This window comes from Culicoides brevitarsis, chromosome 3, assembly GCF_036172545.1.
Source record: "Culicoides brevitarsis isolate CSIRO-B50_1 chromosome 3, AGI_CSIRO_Cbre_v1, whole genome shotgun sequence".
NCBI classification, from domain to species: Eukaryota; Metazoa; Arthropoda; class Insecta; order Diptera; family Ceratopogonidae; genus Culicoides; species Culicoides brevitarsis.
In genome coordinates, this window is record NC_087087.1 from 10168066 (window position 1) to 10185192 (window position 17127).

A 17127-nucleotide genomic window follows, 5' to 3' on the forward strand; every position below is an offset into this window, starting at 1 on the left:
AGATCTTCAAAGTTAAGTGTTTAAGTCTTGATTCGATTTAGAATCGTCGGTTACTTAAAAAAAATCATTGCTAAAAATTCTTTAACCTATCATAAATGTGAACCAAACTTTTCAATTACGTGAGGATTCTAATAAATATAACACTTTCTATAAAAAATAAATTTGTTCATTTCATTCAAGTCGTCCATTGGCTGGTATAGGTAGATTAAACTAATGATGTTTTGCAATTCAACTTATCATATTTGGTTTTAGTTCTTAAAATGAGTTTCTCAACAGCATATTTGAAACCCTTTAAAAGCTTTCTGGTTAATCTCGTCAGCTTGTTACTCATTTATTTGTAGTTTTTGGGTTATTGTTACATTTTAAGGAGACAGCTTGAAGAATCTTCACACATTTTCAAAGGTTTCTTTTCGTCTCATAAATCGTTTCTCAATATCTTTGTTCTCTCATATCTTAATTTGATGCCTTTAAATTTTTTATCTTTTTTTCTCCTTGGTGACATTGCTAATCTTTTTTACATTAGACCCTGTTAAAATACTTAAGCTACGTCTCTGAAAATTCTGAAACAAATTTAAATTATTTCAATATCAAAAAAATCAATTTCTTTATAACTTACCTGAAATTTGCTCGAAAATCACATTGACCTACCTTCAAAATGCGTCTCAAATTACATCAGCAACCTGTTCGTTATTTTTAAAATCCCAACGGCATTGTAACGAAAAATCCATAAAAATGTCTTGAAAAATCAATGGAAAGTGAATCATTTTCTATTTTCAAGTTTTTTTTTTTAGAAAAAGTGATTTTCCATTACACTACTTACTTATAATATCATTACATCACTAATGTAATCTTCCAACATATGAAATAATGTACTTTGCCTGGTAAAGAGTTTTGTAATACTCGAAATAATCCAATAATGTGAAGTGAACTAAAAGTGCCTTTTTTTAAGTGAATGAAAACAAACAAACAGAAAAATTGTGAAAAATGGGAGTACAATCGCAATCAAAGGAAAATCTCGTCAATTCGACGTCTTTTGATTCAAATCCGGAAGAGGGCGCTGGTACCAAAGAAGATCTCCTTCTCGACGAATTACAAGATGTCGTTCTCACGCAAGTTGAAAAACGGTTTTTACTGAGTGCAGAACGCGGTGACTGTGCTACCGTTCGTCGGTTAATTCATGAATACAAGGATAAACCTTTAGAATTGAACATCAATTGCACAGATCCGTTGAATCGCAGCGCCCTCATCTCAGCAATCGAGAATGAGAATATTGAGTTGATGAATTTGTTGTTGGAAGAGGGAATTAAGGTTAAAGATGCTTTGCTGCATGCAATTAAAGAAGAATATGTCGAAGCTGTTGAGACGCTTTTGTGCTGGGAAGAAGACAATCATGTCGCTGGAGAACCTTATGTGAGATAAAATTTGAATTTTCAACGATTTTCTTTTAAATTCAAGATTTTTTTAGAGTTGGGAAGCTGTTGATAGAGCAGCTTCAACTTTTACGCCGGATATAACGCCACTTATTCTCGCAGCACACAAAAATAACTATGAAATTATAAAAATCTTGCTGGATCGAGGTGCGACGTTGCCAATGCCGCATGACGTTCGGTAAGAAATTCAAAACTTACCGAAAATTATTTTTAACGAAGAAATTTTCATGTAGTTGTGGATGCGATGAATGCGTTGCCGCAAATGAAGTAGACAGTCTTTGCCACTCACAATCACGTATTAATGCGTATAAAGCACTTTCGGCAAGTTCATTGATTGCCCTTAGCTCACGTGATCCAATATTGACCGCATTCGAACTCTCGTGGGAGTTACGTCGTTTGAGCAGAATGGAAACGGAGTTTAGAGCGGAATACAATGTATGTACATAGAAAATTTTATAAAGCTTTTACAATTATCAAATATGTTTCAATTTTATGAATTTCATAAAAAAAAATTAAAAAATATTAAATTAAAAATAAGTTAAAAAAGTCAAATTAAATTTTGAAAAATAATCTTAAAATTTTTAAAGCTTTCTCGAAAGAAATTTAAAAAAAAAATTCTAAAAAATTAAACTTTGTAATAAATTTAGCAAAGCTTTTAAATTTTGAATTAGCAAAAGGGTGATTTTCAAATTTTAATTATTTTGAAATTAACTGAAAGTTTCAAGTAATAAAATGATTAAAAATGATAAATTAGAGCCCCTTTTCATAAATTTTTATCCATTTGGAGCAAGATTTGACAAAAATTGCTTTGACACAGTTTTTGACATAGTTTTTGACACAGTTTTGCTCTTGATTTAGTTTTCAAATTAAAACTGTGTCAAAGAAAAAAAATTTTTTCAGTTTCAATTTTTTGGCAGTTTTGAGTTATAAAATGATTAAAAATGATAAATTAGAGCCCCCTGATAAATTTTGATCCATTTGAAGAAATATTTGACAAAAATTGCTTTGACACAGTTTTTGACATAGTTTTTGACACAGTTTTGCTCTTGATTTAGTTTTCAAATTAAAACTGTGTCAAAGAAAAAAAATTTTTTCAGTTTCAATTTTTTGGCAGTTTTGAGTTATAAAATGATTAAAAATGATAAATTAGAGCCCCCTGACAAATTTTTATCCATTTGAAGCAAGATTTGACAAAAATTGCTTTGACACAGTTTTTGACATAGTTTTTGACACAGTTTTGCTCTTGATTTAGTTTTCAAATTAAAACTGTGTCAAAGAAAAAAAATTTTTTCAGTTTCAATTTTTTGGCAGTTTTGAGTTATAAAATGATTAAAAATGATAAATTAGAGCCCTCTGACAAATTTTTATCCATTTGGAGCAAGATTTGACAAAAATTGCTTTGACACAGTTTTTGACATAGTTTTTGACACAGTTTTGCTCTTGATTTAGTTTTCAAATCAAAACTGTGTCAAAGAAAAAAATTTTTTTCAGTTTCAATTTTTTGGCAGTTTTGAGTTATAAAATGATTAAAAATGATAAATTAGAGCCCTCTGACAAATTTTTATCCATTTGGAGCAAGATTTGACAAAAATTGCTTTGACACAGTTTTTGACATAGTTTTTGACACAGTTTTGCTCTTGATTTAGTTTTCAAATCAAAACTGTGTCAAAGAAAAAAAAATTTTTCAGTTTCAATTTTTTGGCAGTTTTGAGTTATAAAATGATTAAAAATGATAAATTAGAGCCCTCTGACAAATTTTTATCCATTTGGAGCAAGATTTGACAAAAATTGCTTTGACACAGTTTTTGACATAGTTTTTGACACAGTTTTGCTCTTGATTTAGTTTTCAAATCAAAACTGTGTCAAAGAAAAAAATTTTTTTCAGTTTCAATTTTTTGGCAGTTTTGAGTTATAAAATGATTAAAAATGATAAATTAGAGCCCCTCTGATAAATTTTGATCCATTTGAAGAAATATTTATTAAAAATTTGAAAATCGCCTTTTTGCTAATTCATAACTTTCAAATTTCAGGTGATGCGAAAGAACGTCATGGAATTTGCCTGTTCCTTACTCGATCACGCACGTACCTCCAACGAGCTCGAAATAATGCTGAATCACACGACAGACGAAGATGAGCCAGCTTGGGAGCCCGGCGAACGTCAAACTCTCAATCGACTCAAGTTAGCTATCAAATATCAGCAAAAGGCTTTTGTGGCGCATCCAAATGTGCAACAACTCTTGGCGAAAATTTGGTACGAAGGATTGCCGGGATTTCGACGAAAAGGCATGGTTGGTCAATTATCGCAAGTTGGAAAATTGGCGGCAATGTTTCCGGTTTACAGTATGATTTATATGCTGATGCCGTATTCTGAATCGGGAAAGTTTATGAAGAAGCCATTTGTGAAGTTTATCTGTCATTCAGCGTCTTATGCGTTTTTCTTGAGTAAGTCTTGACTAAGAACAGGGTCGAAAATACTTTAAGTCAAAGGAAAACTTATTAAGTTGATTAATTTTTTCTTAAGTCAAAGTCTTAAGTCAATTAAGTCAAACTTAAAAACTTAAGTTTTTCAAAATTTCAAATTTTTTCATAAAAAATCGTTTTTTCGACAAACATTAGTCTAAGAAAAGATTTTTTTGGAAAAATTAATTTTTTTAATTTTGACCTAATTGACTTAAAAATTTAACTTAAGAAAAATTAAATGAACATAATAATTTTTTTTTGACTTAAAATATTTCCAACCCTGATGAGGAGTACAAAAATGTGAAATTTGTCTTTTCAGCTCTTCTTGGCGCCGCATCGCAACGCATTGAAACTTTAGTCTTCGAGTGGTTTGGCAACGAATGGATGCAAGAAATGGCAGCTGAATGGAAACGCAAAGAACGTGGATCTCTACCGGGCTTTATCGAATGGGCTGTCATCATTTATGTCGTTAGTTTATGTTGGCACGAGATAAAATCTCTCTTCACGGAAGGTCTCATCGAATATATCAACGATTTATGGAACATTGTGGATTGCGCGGCAAATTCGGCGTTCATGCTGTGGATTTTTCTGCGATTTTACTCAATTTTTACCGTTTACCACGATTATCAGCTCGGGATGAATCCATGGATGCCACGTGAACAATGGAGTTCTTTTGATCCAATGTTATTGTCGGAAGGCGCTTTTGCTGCCGGGATGATTTTCTCCTTTTTAAAGCTCGTTCACATCTTTTCCATTAATCCGCATTTGGGACCGTTGCAAGTTTCGCTTGGCAGGATGATAATTGACATCATAAAGTTCTTCTTCATCTATACTTTGGTGCTTTTTGCCTTCGGATGTGGCTTGAATCAGTTGCTTTGGTATTATGCGGATCTCGAGAAGGACAAATGTTATCACGAAGACGATCATACGCCGGATTTTGACAATCATGAGAAGTCTTGTGCGATTTGGCGGCGATTTTCGAATCTTTTTGAGACGTCACAGTCGCTGTTTTGGGCGTCGTTCGGTTTAGTGGATTTGATGGCGTTTGAATTGCAAGGAATTAAGGGTTTTACGCGATTTTGGGCTTTGCTGATGTTCGGATCGTACAGTGTGATCAACATTATTGTGCTGTTGAACATGCTGATTGCCATGATGAGTAATTCGTATCAAATTATTTCGGAGAGAGCGGATACTGGTAAGAAATTTTTAAAAATTTTTTTAACATTTTAAATTATTTTTTTAAAAATTATTTGATTATTCTTCAAATATTACAAAAAAATTCAATATTTTTTAAAATATTTTTAGTTTTTAAAGTAAATTTTAATTAATTTTATTTTCAAAATTAAATAAAAAAATTAAAATTAAGAATTGAATGTAATTTTTTTTTAATAAAAAAAATATTAAATTAATTTAATTTTTAATTAATTTCTTTTTTATAAATTATTTTTTTAAATTAAAAATAGTTTTTAAATAATTATTTAAATTACTTATAAATAATTTTTTCTATTAAAAATAAAATTTAATTTAAAAAATATTTAGGTGAAATATTTATTGAAAAAAAAATTCGTGAAATTAAAAAAAAATTAATTAAAGAAAAAATTAAATATTAAAAAAAGATTAATAAAGAAAAAATAAGAAAAAAAAGAAAAAACTTCCAAAGTGAAAAATTAATTAAAAAATAAATTGGATTAAAAAAAAATTAAAAAAAGTAAAAATTTTTGATGAATAATTTCTAAAAAAATAATTTTTATTTCATGGTCATAATTTTAAAAATTTTAATTTTGAAAAAAAAAATAAATTTTTAACACGAATTTTCTAAAATAATTTTAATTTAAAATAATTTTTTTTATTGAAAATTTAATTAATTTAAAAAAAATTAAAATGAAAAATTAATCAAAAAATTTTTTCTGATTTAAAAAAAATTAATTAAAAAAAAAAAATATTTAAAAAAATTAATATTTTTGATGAATAATTTCTAAAAAAAATAAATAAATTTAATTACATTGACATAATTTTAAAATAAAATTAATTAAAAATTGTTCATAAGAAATTTTGATATTTTCATTAATATTTTCCTAACTTTTTCCCTTAGAATGGAAATTCGCCCGCTCCAAACTCTGGATGAGCTACTTCGAGGACGGCGATACATTGCCCCCTCCTTTCAACTTGTGTCCTTCGCTGAAAATCTTCTGCCGCTGGGCAAAGGAGAAACGCTCCACACTGAGCATCAAGGTACGACTAACGCCTCGTGCGTAGGCAGCAAAACACAATCAAATTCAATTTATCTGCACACTTTTCATATTATTCAAACTTATTTGGAGACATTACGGAAAATTCCCCGTGGAGATGCCATTCCGAAGCGAAAGTAAAATGAAAAGTTGCGCAAAGTTCTAACTGATTTACATTTTATTTTTATATTTATTTGATTTTTTTCTCCATTTCTCCGCATGACTTGACACCAAAATTGATGCCGTGTTGTCGCCACTGCTAATTTACTCAGAAAAAATCGCGAGATATCGCCCAGAAACGTCACGACACGGTAATGAAACTGCTGGTTCGTCGTTACGTCACCGCCGAGCAACGCAAACGAGACGATTATGGCGTTACGGAGGACGACGTCATGGAAATTCGACAGGATATCTCGGCGATGCGGTACGAGATGATCGATATTTATCGTTCGAACGGCATGAAGACGCCAGATGTCAACAAACAGGACAGTAAGAACCGATTTTATTGAATTTTTTGCACTTTTTAATGAAAAACTTTCTTTTAGTCGCCGGCAAAAAGGGTCGAGTGATGGAACGACGCATCCTGAAGGACTTCCAAATCGGATTTGTTGAGGGAATTTTGGCGGATGCGGCAGAGGGCGGGGCTCAAACCGACATTTTCTCGAGTATTGCGAAGAATATCGGCAAGAAATCCGTTAAAAAGTAAGAATTTTTTAATTTATTCAACAAAAAATCGACTTTAATGAAAAAATTTTTAGACAAAGTCAGAAGAAACAGGACTGGAATGCGATTGTTCGCTCCAATACCATTCGTGGCGATCCAATTGGAAGTCAGAGTGAAGCTGTAACGCGTAGAAAACGTCAAAGTTTGAAACGACAGATCATTGCAAATGCCAATGCTGGTCTCGAAATGGATACAAATGATCTTGTTGGTGAGTTTTTCGGGATTTTTCTTTGAAATTCAATGAAAAAAATTTTTTTTTCGTAGATTTGAATCCAAAATTGGGTGAAGTGCAGCACGGAACTCGCGTGGCTTACGTTAAATTCATGGCGAAGAAGATAAAGCGCGAAGTCAAGTTCATGGATGAAGAATTGGGCACGAATTCGGGAACATCAACGACTTTTGAGCATGAAAAACGGACCGATTCTGCTCGTAGCTCCCAAAAATCCATCGATAAAGTGTTCCGGGAGTCAATTGTAAGTTAGTTTTTCTTAAATTTTTAATAAAATTTTCAAAAAAATTCTTTTTAGAAGCGAAAAATGGAAGAAAAAGAAGAAGCAAAGGTCGAATCCAACAGCATCGCTCCCAAAAAATCCTCCTTGAAGCAATCGCAACCGGAAAAAACTGAAACTGCGAAGCCCGAACCTCCTCCAGCTCCAAAAGAAACTGTCACAGCAACGATTGAACCAAAACCTTCCTCTCCCGTGCCAACGCCTGAGCCTCCCAAGACTCCCGAACCGCCTTCCGACATCAATCCTGCACTTCCGCCCGATGCATCGCTCGATATCCATCAATTCCGCACCACAAGTCCCATCATGGAAGACCCCAACGAAGATGCCAGTGCCAACAATAGTCGTCGAACCTCTGCCTCAGTACCTGAAAAGTCGAATAAACTCTCGTCCCGTCAACAATCCGTCGATAGTCTCTCATCGCGACCCACGACACCGACGCCTGAAAGCAAAAGAGGATCTTTAGTTCCGACAATTGAGACGCCCGAAGAGACTGAAGACGATGAGAAACGTCCCAAGTCTCCGAGACCAAAGACACCAGAGAGCGGAAAATTGTCACCTGCTGCGATAGATCCGACAGCGAATCAGCTGAATCAAGGAAGTCCGAGTCACGGCAAATCCAAAACTTCCGGCAAGAATCTCAGTGGATGGTTTTGAGAAAAAATTGTCAAGATTTTGCGTATTTTTATTAAAAGTCAATAAATTTACATGAAAATTATTTAAAATTTATTTCAATTGACTTTAATTTAACAATTTTTTTTTATAAAAAAAGGAAAAACAAATAAAAAAAAATGACAAAATTTTCTTCTTCACTTTAAGTCAACTGCAAAAATTTGAACTTAAATAAAAATTTAAAATGTAATCTTAAAACTTAATGACTTAAACTTTAATTTGAGTTTAAGTCAAAAAATTATTTTGACTTAATATATTTTTGATTTAAAATAAGGCCGTTCCAAATTTTTTCTATGTTTCCATTTCAATAATCGAATGGGGCAAAATAAAAAAAAGTTCAAAATTTACCATTTTTTGGTCTTTTCCTATTTTTTCAAGAAATTTTTAAAAAAATTAAAAAATATTTTTAATTTTTAAGAATTTTTGTATTAAAAAACGAAATTTAACATGAATTTTCTTCTCTATAAATATTTAAAAAAAAAAATATTTTTCAAAATTTTTTGATATCTATTTTTTTGAAATATTTTTGTTTAAATTTTTAACTTGAAATACGTAAATAAATTTAATTTTTTCAATTTCTTACATTTTTTTTGATTTCCTGGTTTAAAAATTTTTATTCTAAAAATAAAAAAGCTTAAATAGATAAATTTAATTTTTTAATTAATTAATTAATTAATTTTAAAATTTTTAAATTAATTAAATCGCGAAAAACAAAATATGCACTGGGATTTAAAAATATAAACAAGCCCAACCTCAAAAAGGGTCTCTTGTGTCAAAAAAAATTTTTTGACAGTTCTTAAGCGTTGTGAAATTGCCGGCTTTGATTTTTTTTTATTAAATTTTCCACAAAAAGAACGAAAAACGAGCATTTTTTGAGAAAAATATTTAAATTGGACAGCTACTTTGCCGTAATTTGTAAAATTCAAGAAGAAAAGGTGAGAATTAAGAAAAAAATTTCTCTTTTTTGCTGAAACTTAGTTTGATTTTTTTTTTAGGTTAGGACAAGATTACAGTGAATTCTCCAAAACGAGCAAAAATGATGGAAAACTGTGAAAGTAAGTGTTCAAATTTAGTTTTTCGAGTTTTTTCATTAGATTTTCAAAATAATTTTTACAGATTTGATGGATTTGAACGACGACTGCTTGCTCTATCTTTTGCGATTCTTCAAGCTAAAAGAAATGATGAAAATTCGTGGCGTTTGTTGTCGCTTAGACAGCTTGATTCTCAAATTCAGGACAAGATTTTTAGAGCTTGAATACAATTTAAACCATAATTTTCGTGTTTCTGAAGCAGAGTTCTTGGAACAGTTGAAATTTTTGGGTCCAGCCCTGAAAATACTTAAGATAGTTGGTCGACTATCGACTGAAGATCAGTTTTTAGAACCGATAGTCTAGCATTGCGTAAACTTGGAGAAATTCAGTTTCTCATTAATATTTTGTGCTCCTAAAAAGAGGGCAAACCAAGTTGATTATCTCAAGATGATATCCGGATATTACTTACAAATTTTGAAAAATAATTCAAATCTGAAGCAGCTCACGATTAATGACGGTCAAAAATATCGAGATTTTCACAAGTTGGTGCACTTTATGTCGCAAAATCTAGTTCAACTTGAAAAAGTTTCCCTCCGTCAAGTCACTTCCAACATTGATCTCCTTGGCGATTTACCAAAGTTGAAAATATTGAAAATTCGCGGTTCAGTAAAAAATTCGACAGAAGCATTGAACAAACTGTTAGAGAAATTGGCTCAATCGAACATTATTGAGGAACTTTGCTTTGATTTCACAGCCGACATGGAATTAGTTGGCAAATTGACCAGCTTAAAAAAATTGGAAATGTGGGGTTATGACAAATTATCCGATTCTGACACCGAAAAGTTACAAAATCTGAAAAATCTTGAGTCACTAACGATTACCAACTTGCCAGATACTCAAGCAACTTTGGATTTGATTAAATCATTGCCGAAACTTCGTTATATGGATATGAATGACTCAAAATTGAAATTCATCAAGCAGTTGGTTGAGATGTTGAAACATTTACAAAACAGACCGAAGATGCAAATTTTTGTCGACGATCATGCTTACAAGATTCAACGGTTCCTTGACAAAAATGCACATGTCATTGACTATACTTTTTAACAATGATGGATTTCAAACATTTTCACTGAAGATTTTTTTTTGTAAAATTTAAACTTAAAATTTTAAAAAGTTGCTACGTCATACTTAAAATTAACAATTAAACGAATATGGGGGCCACTTCTTCAAAGTCTTCTGACACTGAAGTGGACCTCCTTCCCCATGTTGTCGACACCCCTAACTCTATCCAAGAAAACAAATTGTAAACAACTTTTTGGCGATAAAAAAATAAAGAAATAATAATAATAATAATTCAATAATATTAATTAACACCCAAAAGTATGCAATAAATATTAAACATCATTTTCTTAATTTTCACGAGTTTTCTTTTGTTTTTTCTTATTTTTCTTGTACATAAACCTTCAGAGAGTCAAATGAAATAGATTATAAAAAGCTTCAAAGTAATTCTTGAAGCAAAACTTGAATTAAAGCGTTACAAATTTTCGTAAGGAAAAGCCACTTAAATTTGTCTTAAGTCAAATCAATTGACTTAATTTATTAAAATTTAATTTGAAGCGAAATTAATACTAAAATTCGATAAATTTTCCGTAACCTCGACGAATGACGTCACATAAAAATTTATTTTTAGCAAAGAAAATCCCTTTAATCGCACGGAAATAGACAAAACTGACCAAAGTTTCAGTTCAAATAATAAATAATAATAAATTCATTTTGTTTGTTTGTTGATCAAAGACAAAGCAAAATATTTGTGTTAAAAGCACATTTGTCGTATTTGTTCTCTCTCATCTTCATCTTCCATCCATGTGCATCATCGTGCGAAGAAGTGTCTTTTAATATAATAATAATAACAAAAACGAACAACATTTTCCTCATCATCATCTCTCTCCCATCCAACTCAAATCCAACGCCTGCGTTTTCCCAGTTATGAAGATAAAATGTTAAAATCTTTCGTATTTGCATTGCATTTACACGTACTCACATGTTGCTGCGTGATTCTGTAGCTAAAGTTGTATAAAAAGAAGCAACAATTTCATCTCGGTCTCAATCGAAATTCAACAGTTGGTTAGTTAAAGTTAATCTACAGAAAAAAAAACGTGAAAAATAGTTTTTTTCGTTGTTGTAGAATAGACTTAGTTAAAAAAAAAATAAAAAAAAATATTTTTAAGACAAAAAAAATTTAAAAAACAAAAATGAACAAACAAATTAATTTATTTGACATTTTTTGTTGCACTTTTCTCCTGACGACGCTAATTTCCATCGCTTGTGGAGTAACAGAAGGTAAATTTTAAATTTTTATTGAAGCCATTTTTTGAGAAAAAAAGTGAAATAATTAAAAAAAAAAAAAATAATAATTAACTAAAAGGACAATCAAATTTTTATATCGTGACATTTGTTGAATTTTATGCCCGGAAATGTTCATTAATTTTTACGCTGATGAAAAAGATTATTACCATATTTTATGATCCATCTTGTAACTGTCTCGGCAAATTCTTTCGGGGGAAACGACATTATTTGCACGAGTTAATTTGACACGTTTGTTGAAAGTTTGTGTATTTCCGCAAAAGTTTGGCGACAAAATAATCAAATATATGAATTTGTGTAATTTTTGTGGTGAATTGTAAATTTAATTTGAATAAATCAGTGAAAATTAAAAGAAAAAGCATTCTAAGTAAAAAAAAATTATTACGTAAATTTATTTTTATTTAATTTTTGCAAAATAAATAAAATAAAATTAATGACAACATTTTTTTATATTTCTTTTAAAATTTTTTTAATAATAAAAAATAAAAATTTAATAAAAAAATAATTAAAACTTTTTTAGTGAAATCTAGTTTATTAAAAAAATTAAAAAAAATAAAATTATTTTTTAAAAAAATATAATTTTTAAATTTTAAAAAATTACTCGAAAAATAATTAAAAACTTTTTTAGTGTTTAATAATTTACTTTTTTAATTTATCTAAAAAATAAATAAAATTATGTAAAATTAAAATATTTTGTGAATTTTAAATTAATAAATTTTATCTTTGAGAAAAATCGATTTAATGTTTTTTACGTTTTTTGAGCTGTAAAATTTTTTTTAAAAAATATTTCTTCATTTTTAAACGTCACGAAATTCATTTATTTTTTACAGAAAAATTTTTTATTAATCTCTAAGGGGTACTTTTAATTATTTAAATCGCACAATTGCACAAAATTTCATATAAAAATTTAAACATGATTTAATAATTTTTCCAATTTCAATTTTTTGGTTCAAATTTTTCTAAAAAATAAATAAAAACACGTGAACAAAATACGAGAAATTTTTATATTTGACTCATTACCAATTTTCATGCATTAAATTTATCCGAGGATTTATCCTTTTCGTCTATTCTTTCTATTGAAATTGGTATTTTTTTAAAAATTTTTGAAAATCAATTATTTTTTAAGGCAATTTTCTCATTCTTAACTCAATTTTGTCAAAAAAATTCCGGGATAAAATTTGAAGTAAGTTTATCGTCAAATTTTATCACAAAAAAAAAAATCAAAATTAAAACAAATTTCTTTTATTTTTTGTTATATTTTAGATTTGATCTAATATTAATATTTTTTTTTTTAAAAAATAATTATTTAAAATTTAATTTAAATTTATTAAAAAAAAATATTTATTAAAAATTTAAATAAATCATTTAAAAATTTTTTGCCAACATAAAATAGTACAAAAAATTGAAAAATTTTTTTCAAAATTATTATTAATAATAATTATTAATTTTTTTTAATTAAAAAATTACCACAAATTCATATCATAATATTAGCATTTTATCCTAAATAACTCACAATTAACCAACAAACGTCAATTAATCAAACCCCAAATGAATTTACTTACCATCTGTTAACTAAAACTGACCATAATTTGTCTTCCATTGACGTTCATTGTCAATTTTCTTCTATTATTAGATCATCCGTCTCCCAACTTCTTCTCTAGATATATTTTTTTCTGAGTAAAAACAATGTTAAACTCCCATTATTTCTTTTATTTCTTTCCGAAACTTTCAAAGAAAAACAAGAAAAAAGTCGCAAAAAGCGTAAAAATGCCTATAAGTTAATAATATCATCATCATAATGTTATTTTTTTGATCTAACACTTGTTGCGAGGAATTTTTCTATTTTATGTATTTTTCTCATCACACGAACGAAAATGGGAAAAACACACATAGTGCGATGAAAAATGTACGTAATGTACGGAAAATGGACTCAGGGAATTAAATTAAAGTAAAAGCGCGTAACGGATTTTTTTTTGTTGAATGAAAATTGTGAAAATAGTTTTCTTTAGAAAATGAGAAAAAAAGCTTTTGTTTGCCTAAAAATAAAATATTAAGAAATATTTTTTAACAAAAGATGTTAATTTTGGTTGAATTGCTTTGAAAAATGTTAACAATAAATTTTTTTTTTGTAGAAAATCATCTTCTTCAAAAGCGACAAGCTAATCAAGCTGTGGGGTTATTTGCACATCCACGCGTTGGTCGCGGAGATCCAGAATTGGAGTGGGATAACTCGATGTTGCCAGCTAATGGAATAGACGATTACGATGGTTGGTTTTTAATTTTACAGGATGAACGTGTAATTTTGTACTGTTAACTCTTTATTTATAATTTTTTTTTTTAATTTAAATTTTAATTTTCAAAAATATTTTAATTTTTTTTTAATTTTAAAAATTTTTTTTTTAAATTTTGTAAAAATTTTCAAATTGTTAAAAATTTAAGTTTTTATTGAAAAAATTAATAAAATGTGCATTGGGTTTCAAATAAAATCAAAAATCTCAGTTTTGGCGGGAAATTCAAAAAATCCCAATGCACATTTTGAATATTTCAAAACAAATTTTTGAGGTTAAAGTACAAAGCTTACACGTTTTCATCAAAATATTTAACAGAAACTAACAAAAATTTAATTTAAAGACTCACCTCGTCACGAAATGAAGCGTCAAGGACTCGTTCCCTTTCCCCGCGTTGGTCGTGGCGGCTTGAAAAACCAACAAAGCTACTGGGCCAAACTCTACAATCAAGACACGGGAAAACGCGCTGAATCTGGCGCCATGTCAGGCATGTGGTTCGGTCCCCGCTTGGGGCGCATACAGAAGCGCGAAGCCAACGACAACAATTAAACGCAAACAAAAATCAGGTAACGCGATTGCCCTTTATTGCAAGCACATTTATCTGGATTTGTACCTACACTTGCAATAATTTTTTCGCTACCGTGGGATAATCGTGTCACGACTTGATGCAAACTAATGTTTTTCTTTTCTTGAATTGCAGGTTGCGAAATTTTAAAAAGACATCTTACAGGAAAAAAAATATTTAGAGGATAATTACACGAGCCATAAACGTTTCTCTTTAAAATTGTAAATGGAATTAAAAAAAAAAACAAAATTTTATTGATTAATTTCTTCTTTTAAAATTAATTCATTTCTTTTTTGATGATTACTCGGCTGGTGAAGAATTTTTCAAAATTTTCGCAAAAAATTAGAGAAATTTTGAAAAATTCTTTGGGAATCATCAGAAATGAATTAAATTGGAGAAGAAATTGTTGTAATTAAAAAAAAAATAAATAATTAAAATAATCAAAATTTACCAACATTCATCAGAAATTTATAAAATTATTGTTGAAGAAAAAAAAAATATGAGACTTTATGTTAGAAAAATTAATAAAAAAATTTTAAAAAATATATATTAAAAAAAATATTGATACAGAATAAAGAGCTTATAAAAAAATCATTTGTCTTTTATTTAAAAAAAAACGTAATTTTTATGAATTTATTTTTATTTGTTTTTTTTTTAATTTTAAAAAAAAAAATTTATTATATTTAGGTAAAAATTTAAATTTTATGAAGTAATTTTTTTTTTTTTGAAAATATTTTTTTTATTTTTAATTTTTTTTATTATTTTTAGTTAAAAATTTAAATTTTTTGAAGTATTTTTAATTTTTTTAAATTATTTAATTCCTTGAGATCTCAGATCTATGAAAGAAATAATAAAATGTGCACTGGGATACTAAAAATGTAAACAAACCAAACAGGGTCCAAAATGTCACTCACTTGTCAAATTTTGAGCGTCGAGAAATTGATGCTAATATTTTTCCACAAATTTTTTACTAAAATAATACTAAAAGTACGATTTAAATGTGTTAATTAATCTAAATTTGTCAAAATTCAACTTTTATTCTATTCTCACTTGAAAAATCCAAATATTAAAGGTAAGAATTAAAAAAAAAAATCTGCTATTTTTTTTGTTTACATTTTCAGAACAAAAAAAAATCATTTTATTTGCAGATTTTAACAAATTTACTCGTTTTAAGAGTGATTTTATACGTAAATTCATCTTAAAAGCTGTTTTTTGACGAAAACTTCATTAAAATATTGGGAAATGTCTGAAAACGACAAAAGAAAGCCCAGTTCAAGAATCACCAGATCAATGACAAAAAAGCTCAAATTAGCAGAACTAAACATGACAAAATTGATGGATTTAGACGACGACTGTTTGCTGCATCTTTTACGTTTCTTCGATATTTTTGAGCTTATCCAGCTTCGTGGCATTTGTTGTCGCTTGGATAATTTAATTCTTCAAAGCCGCAAAAGATTCGGAATTATTTATTTGTACTATTATTATAATCAATTGCGATTTTGGAAAGAAAAAATCTTAGAAATTCTCGAATTCGTTGGACCACAAGTCAAAATTCTTGATTTTGATTGGATACCCAGCGATCATATTGAGGATAAATCAATATTTTTTTACTGTATTGCCAAACATTTTACGATCCTCGAGAATTTCAAGTACTTTTCAAAAACCAATATGGATGACAAAACAATTCAAAAATTCGCGCCAATAGTGAAACGTTTAAAAAGTTTAACCATAATAAGTCACCAAATTGATGACAACCTAAGTGATTGCTTCCTGATGAGTGAATCTCTTGAAGAATTGAAATTTGAGTCTTGGAATAGAAAAATTACAAAAAAATTCTTCGAAAATATCTCGAATTTGAAATCTTTAACCATTAATGAATGTTGGAATCTAACATCAGATTGTTACGTCGAAATTTTGAAAAATAACCTCAAATTGAAAAAACTTAAGATAAAAGTAAATTCTGTCGATTATTACAACTATCATCCGATTCTTCTAAAAGGGAGCCACAATTTGGTGAATTTTATCGTAAATAACTTGTGCGAAATTAAAAATCTTTCATTTGATGTACTTTCATCCAACGTAAGCCTCTTAGGGGATTTACCAAACTTAAAAATACTCGAAATCCATCAACGATCAAGAAATGAATCAGATGAACCGTGGATTTCACGAGAATTAAACAATCTCTTGGAAAAACTAACGGAAAAGAATATAATCGAAGAACTTTACATCACAGGATTTAATAGCCAAATAAATGTGGATCTCATTGGCAAATTGACTTCTTTGAACAAACTCTCGCTCTATGGAACTCAAAGTCTCGGAGAAAGTGACTTAATTAAATTACAAACTCTTGAAGAGCTTGAAATGTTGGCGATTGAGAATTTAAAGAAATCCACTTCGGTTTTTTGTTTGCTTGAGCCGTTGAAGAATCTAGAAAAATTGGACCTTCAAGATACAAATGTAACTGTTGATTTTTTCAAAGAGTTAATTCCCATTTTGAACCGATTGAGAAATCGTCCAAAGTTAAATCTTCAAGTTAATAGAATTCATCGCGAGTATCGTGCATATCAAGTTTTTAAAGATTATAAAAATATTTTGCATGTCGATTACAATGATGATGATACATTTGCTTCTGATCCTGACTCTGATGAAAATACTGATTCTGATGATTATTAAAATTCATTAAAAAAAATAATTAATTAATTAATAGAAAATATAAATTTGACAGAAAAAAAGAAAAATAAAAAAAATTAATTAAAAAATCGAAAAATTCGATTAAATTAAAATCAAATAATAATTTAATTAAAAAATTGAAAAAATTAATTGAAATAAATTCGTGAACACAAAAATTTTTAAAAAATTA

General features: G+C 28.7%; 3 protein-coding genes across 3 annotated transcripts; all 3 read left to right on the forward strand.

Moving 5' to 3' along the window:
• Positions 1-984: 984 nt before the first annotated feature.
• Positions 985-8004, forward strand: LOC134835177 (transient receptor potential protein). The gene is made up of 11 exons (XM_063850048.1): positions 985-1410; positions 1466-1608; positions 1664-1865; positions 3461-3872; positions 4210-5085; positions 5983-6122; positions 6391-6607; positions 6664-6820; positions 6877-7049; positions 7106-7314; positions 7369-8004. The coding sequence occupies exons 1-11, from the start codon at positions 985-987 to the stop codon at positions 8002-8004; spliced, it is 3591 nt and encodes a 1196-aa protein (XP_063706118.1).
• A 3167-nt stretch (positions 8005-11171) lies between these two features.
• LOC134835009 (cardio acceleratory peptide 2b) lies at positions 11172-14767 on the forward strand. The gene is made up of 4 exons (XM_063849854.1): positions 11172-11390; positions 13547-13681; positions 14046-14268; positions 14403-14767. Exons 1-3 carry the CDS (start codon positions 11303-11305, stop codon positions 14249-14251), a joined length of 429 nt encoding a protein of 142 aa, XP_063705924.1. The 5' UTR covers positions 11172-11302; the 3' UTR covers positions 14252-14268; positions 14403-14767.
• Positions 14768-15225: 458 nt separating this feature from the next.
• Positions 15226-16961, forward strand: LOC134834805 (uncharacterized). The gene is made up of 2 exons (XM_063849588.1): positions 15226-15339; positions 15416-16961. The coding sequence occupies exon 2, from the start codon at positions 15510-15512 to the stop codon at positions 16938-16940; it is 1431 nt and encodes a 476-aa protein (XP_063705658.1). The 5' UTR covers positions 15226-15339; positions 15416-15509; the 3' UTR covers positions 16941-16961.
• The last annotated feature ends 166 nt before the right edge of the window (positions 16962-17127 follow it).

Coding starts and splice junctions, on each gene's coding strand:
- LOC134835177 (XM_063850048.1), top strand. CDS start 985: ATGGGAGTACAATCGCAATCAAAGGAAAATCTCGTCAATTCGACGTCT. Junction 6,821..6,876: donor GGCAAGAAATCCGTTAAAAA/GTAAGAATTTTT, acceptor AAAAATTTTTAG/ACAAAGTCAGAAGAAACAGG. Junction 7,315..7,368: donor AAGTGTTCCGGGAGTCAATT/GTAAGTTAGTTT, acceptor AATTCTTTTTAG/AAGCGAAAAATGGAAGAAAA.
- LOC134834805 (XM_063849588.1), top strand. CDS start 15,510: ATGTCTGAAAACGACAAAAGAAAGCCCAGTTCAAGAATCACCAGATCA.
- LOC134835009 (XM_063849854.1), top strand. CDS start 11,303: ATGAACAAACAAATTAATTTATTTGACATTTTTTGTTGCACTTTTCTC. Junction 11,391..13,546: donor CGCTTGTGGAGTAACAGAAG/GTAAATTTTAAA, acceptor TTTTTTTTGTAG/AAAATCATCTTCTTCAAAAG. Junction 13,682..14,045: donor TGGAATAGACGATTACGATG/GTTGGTTTTTAA, acceptor TTTAATTTAAAG/ACTCACCTCGTCACGAAATG.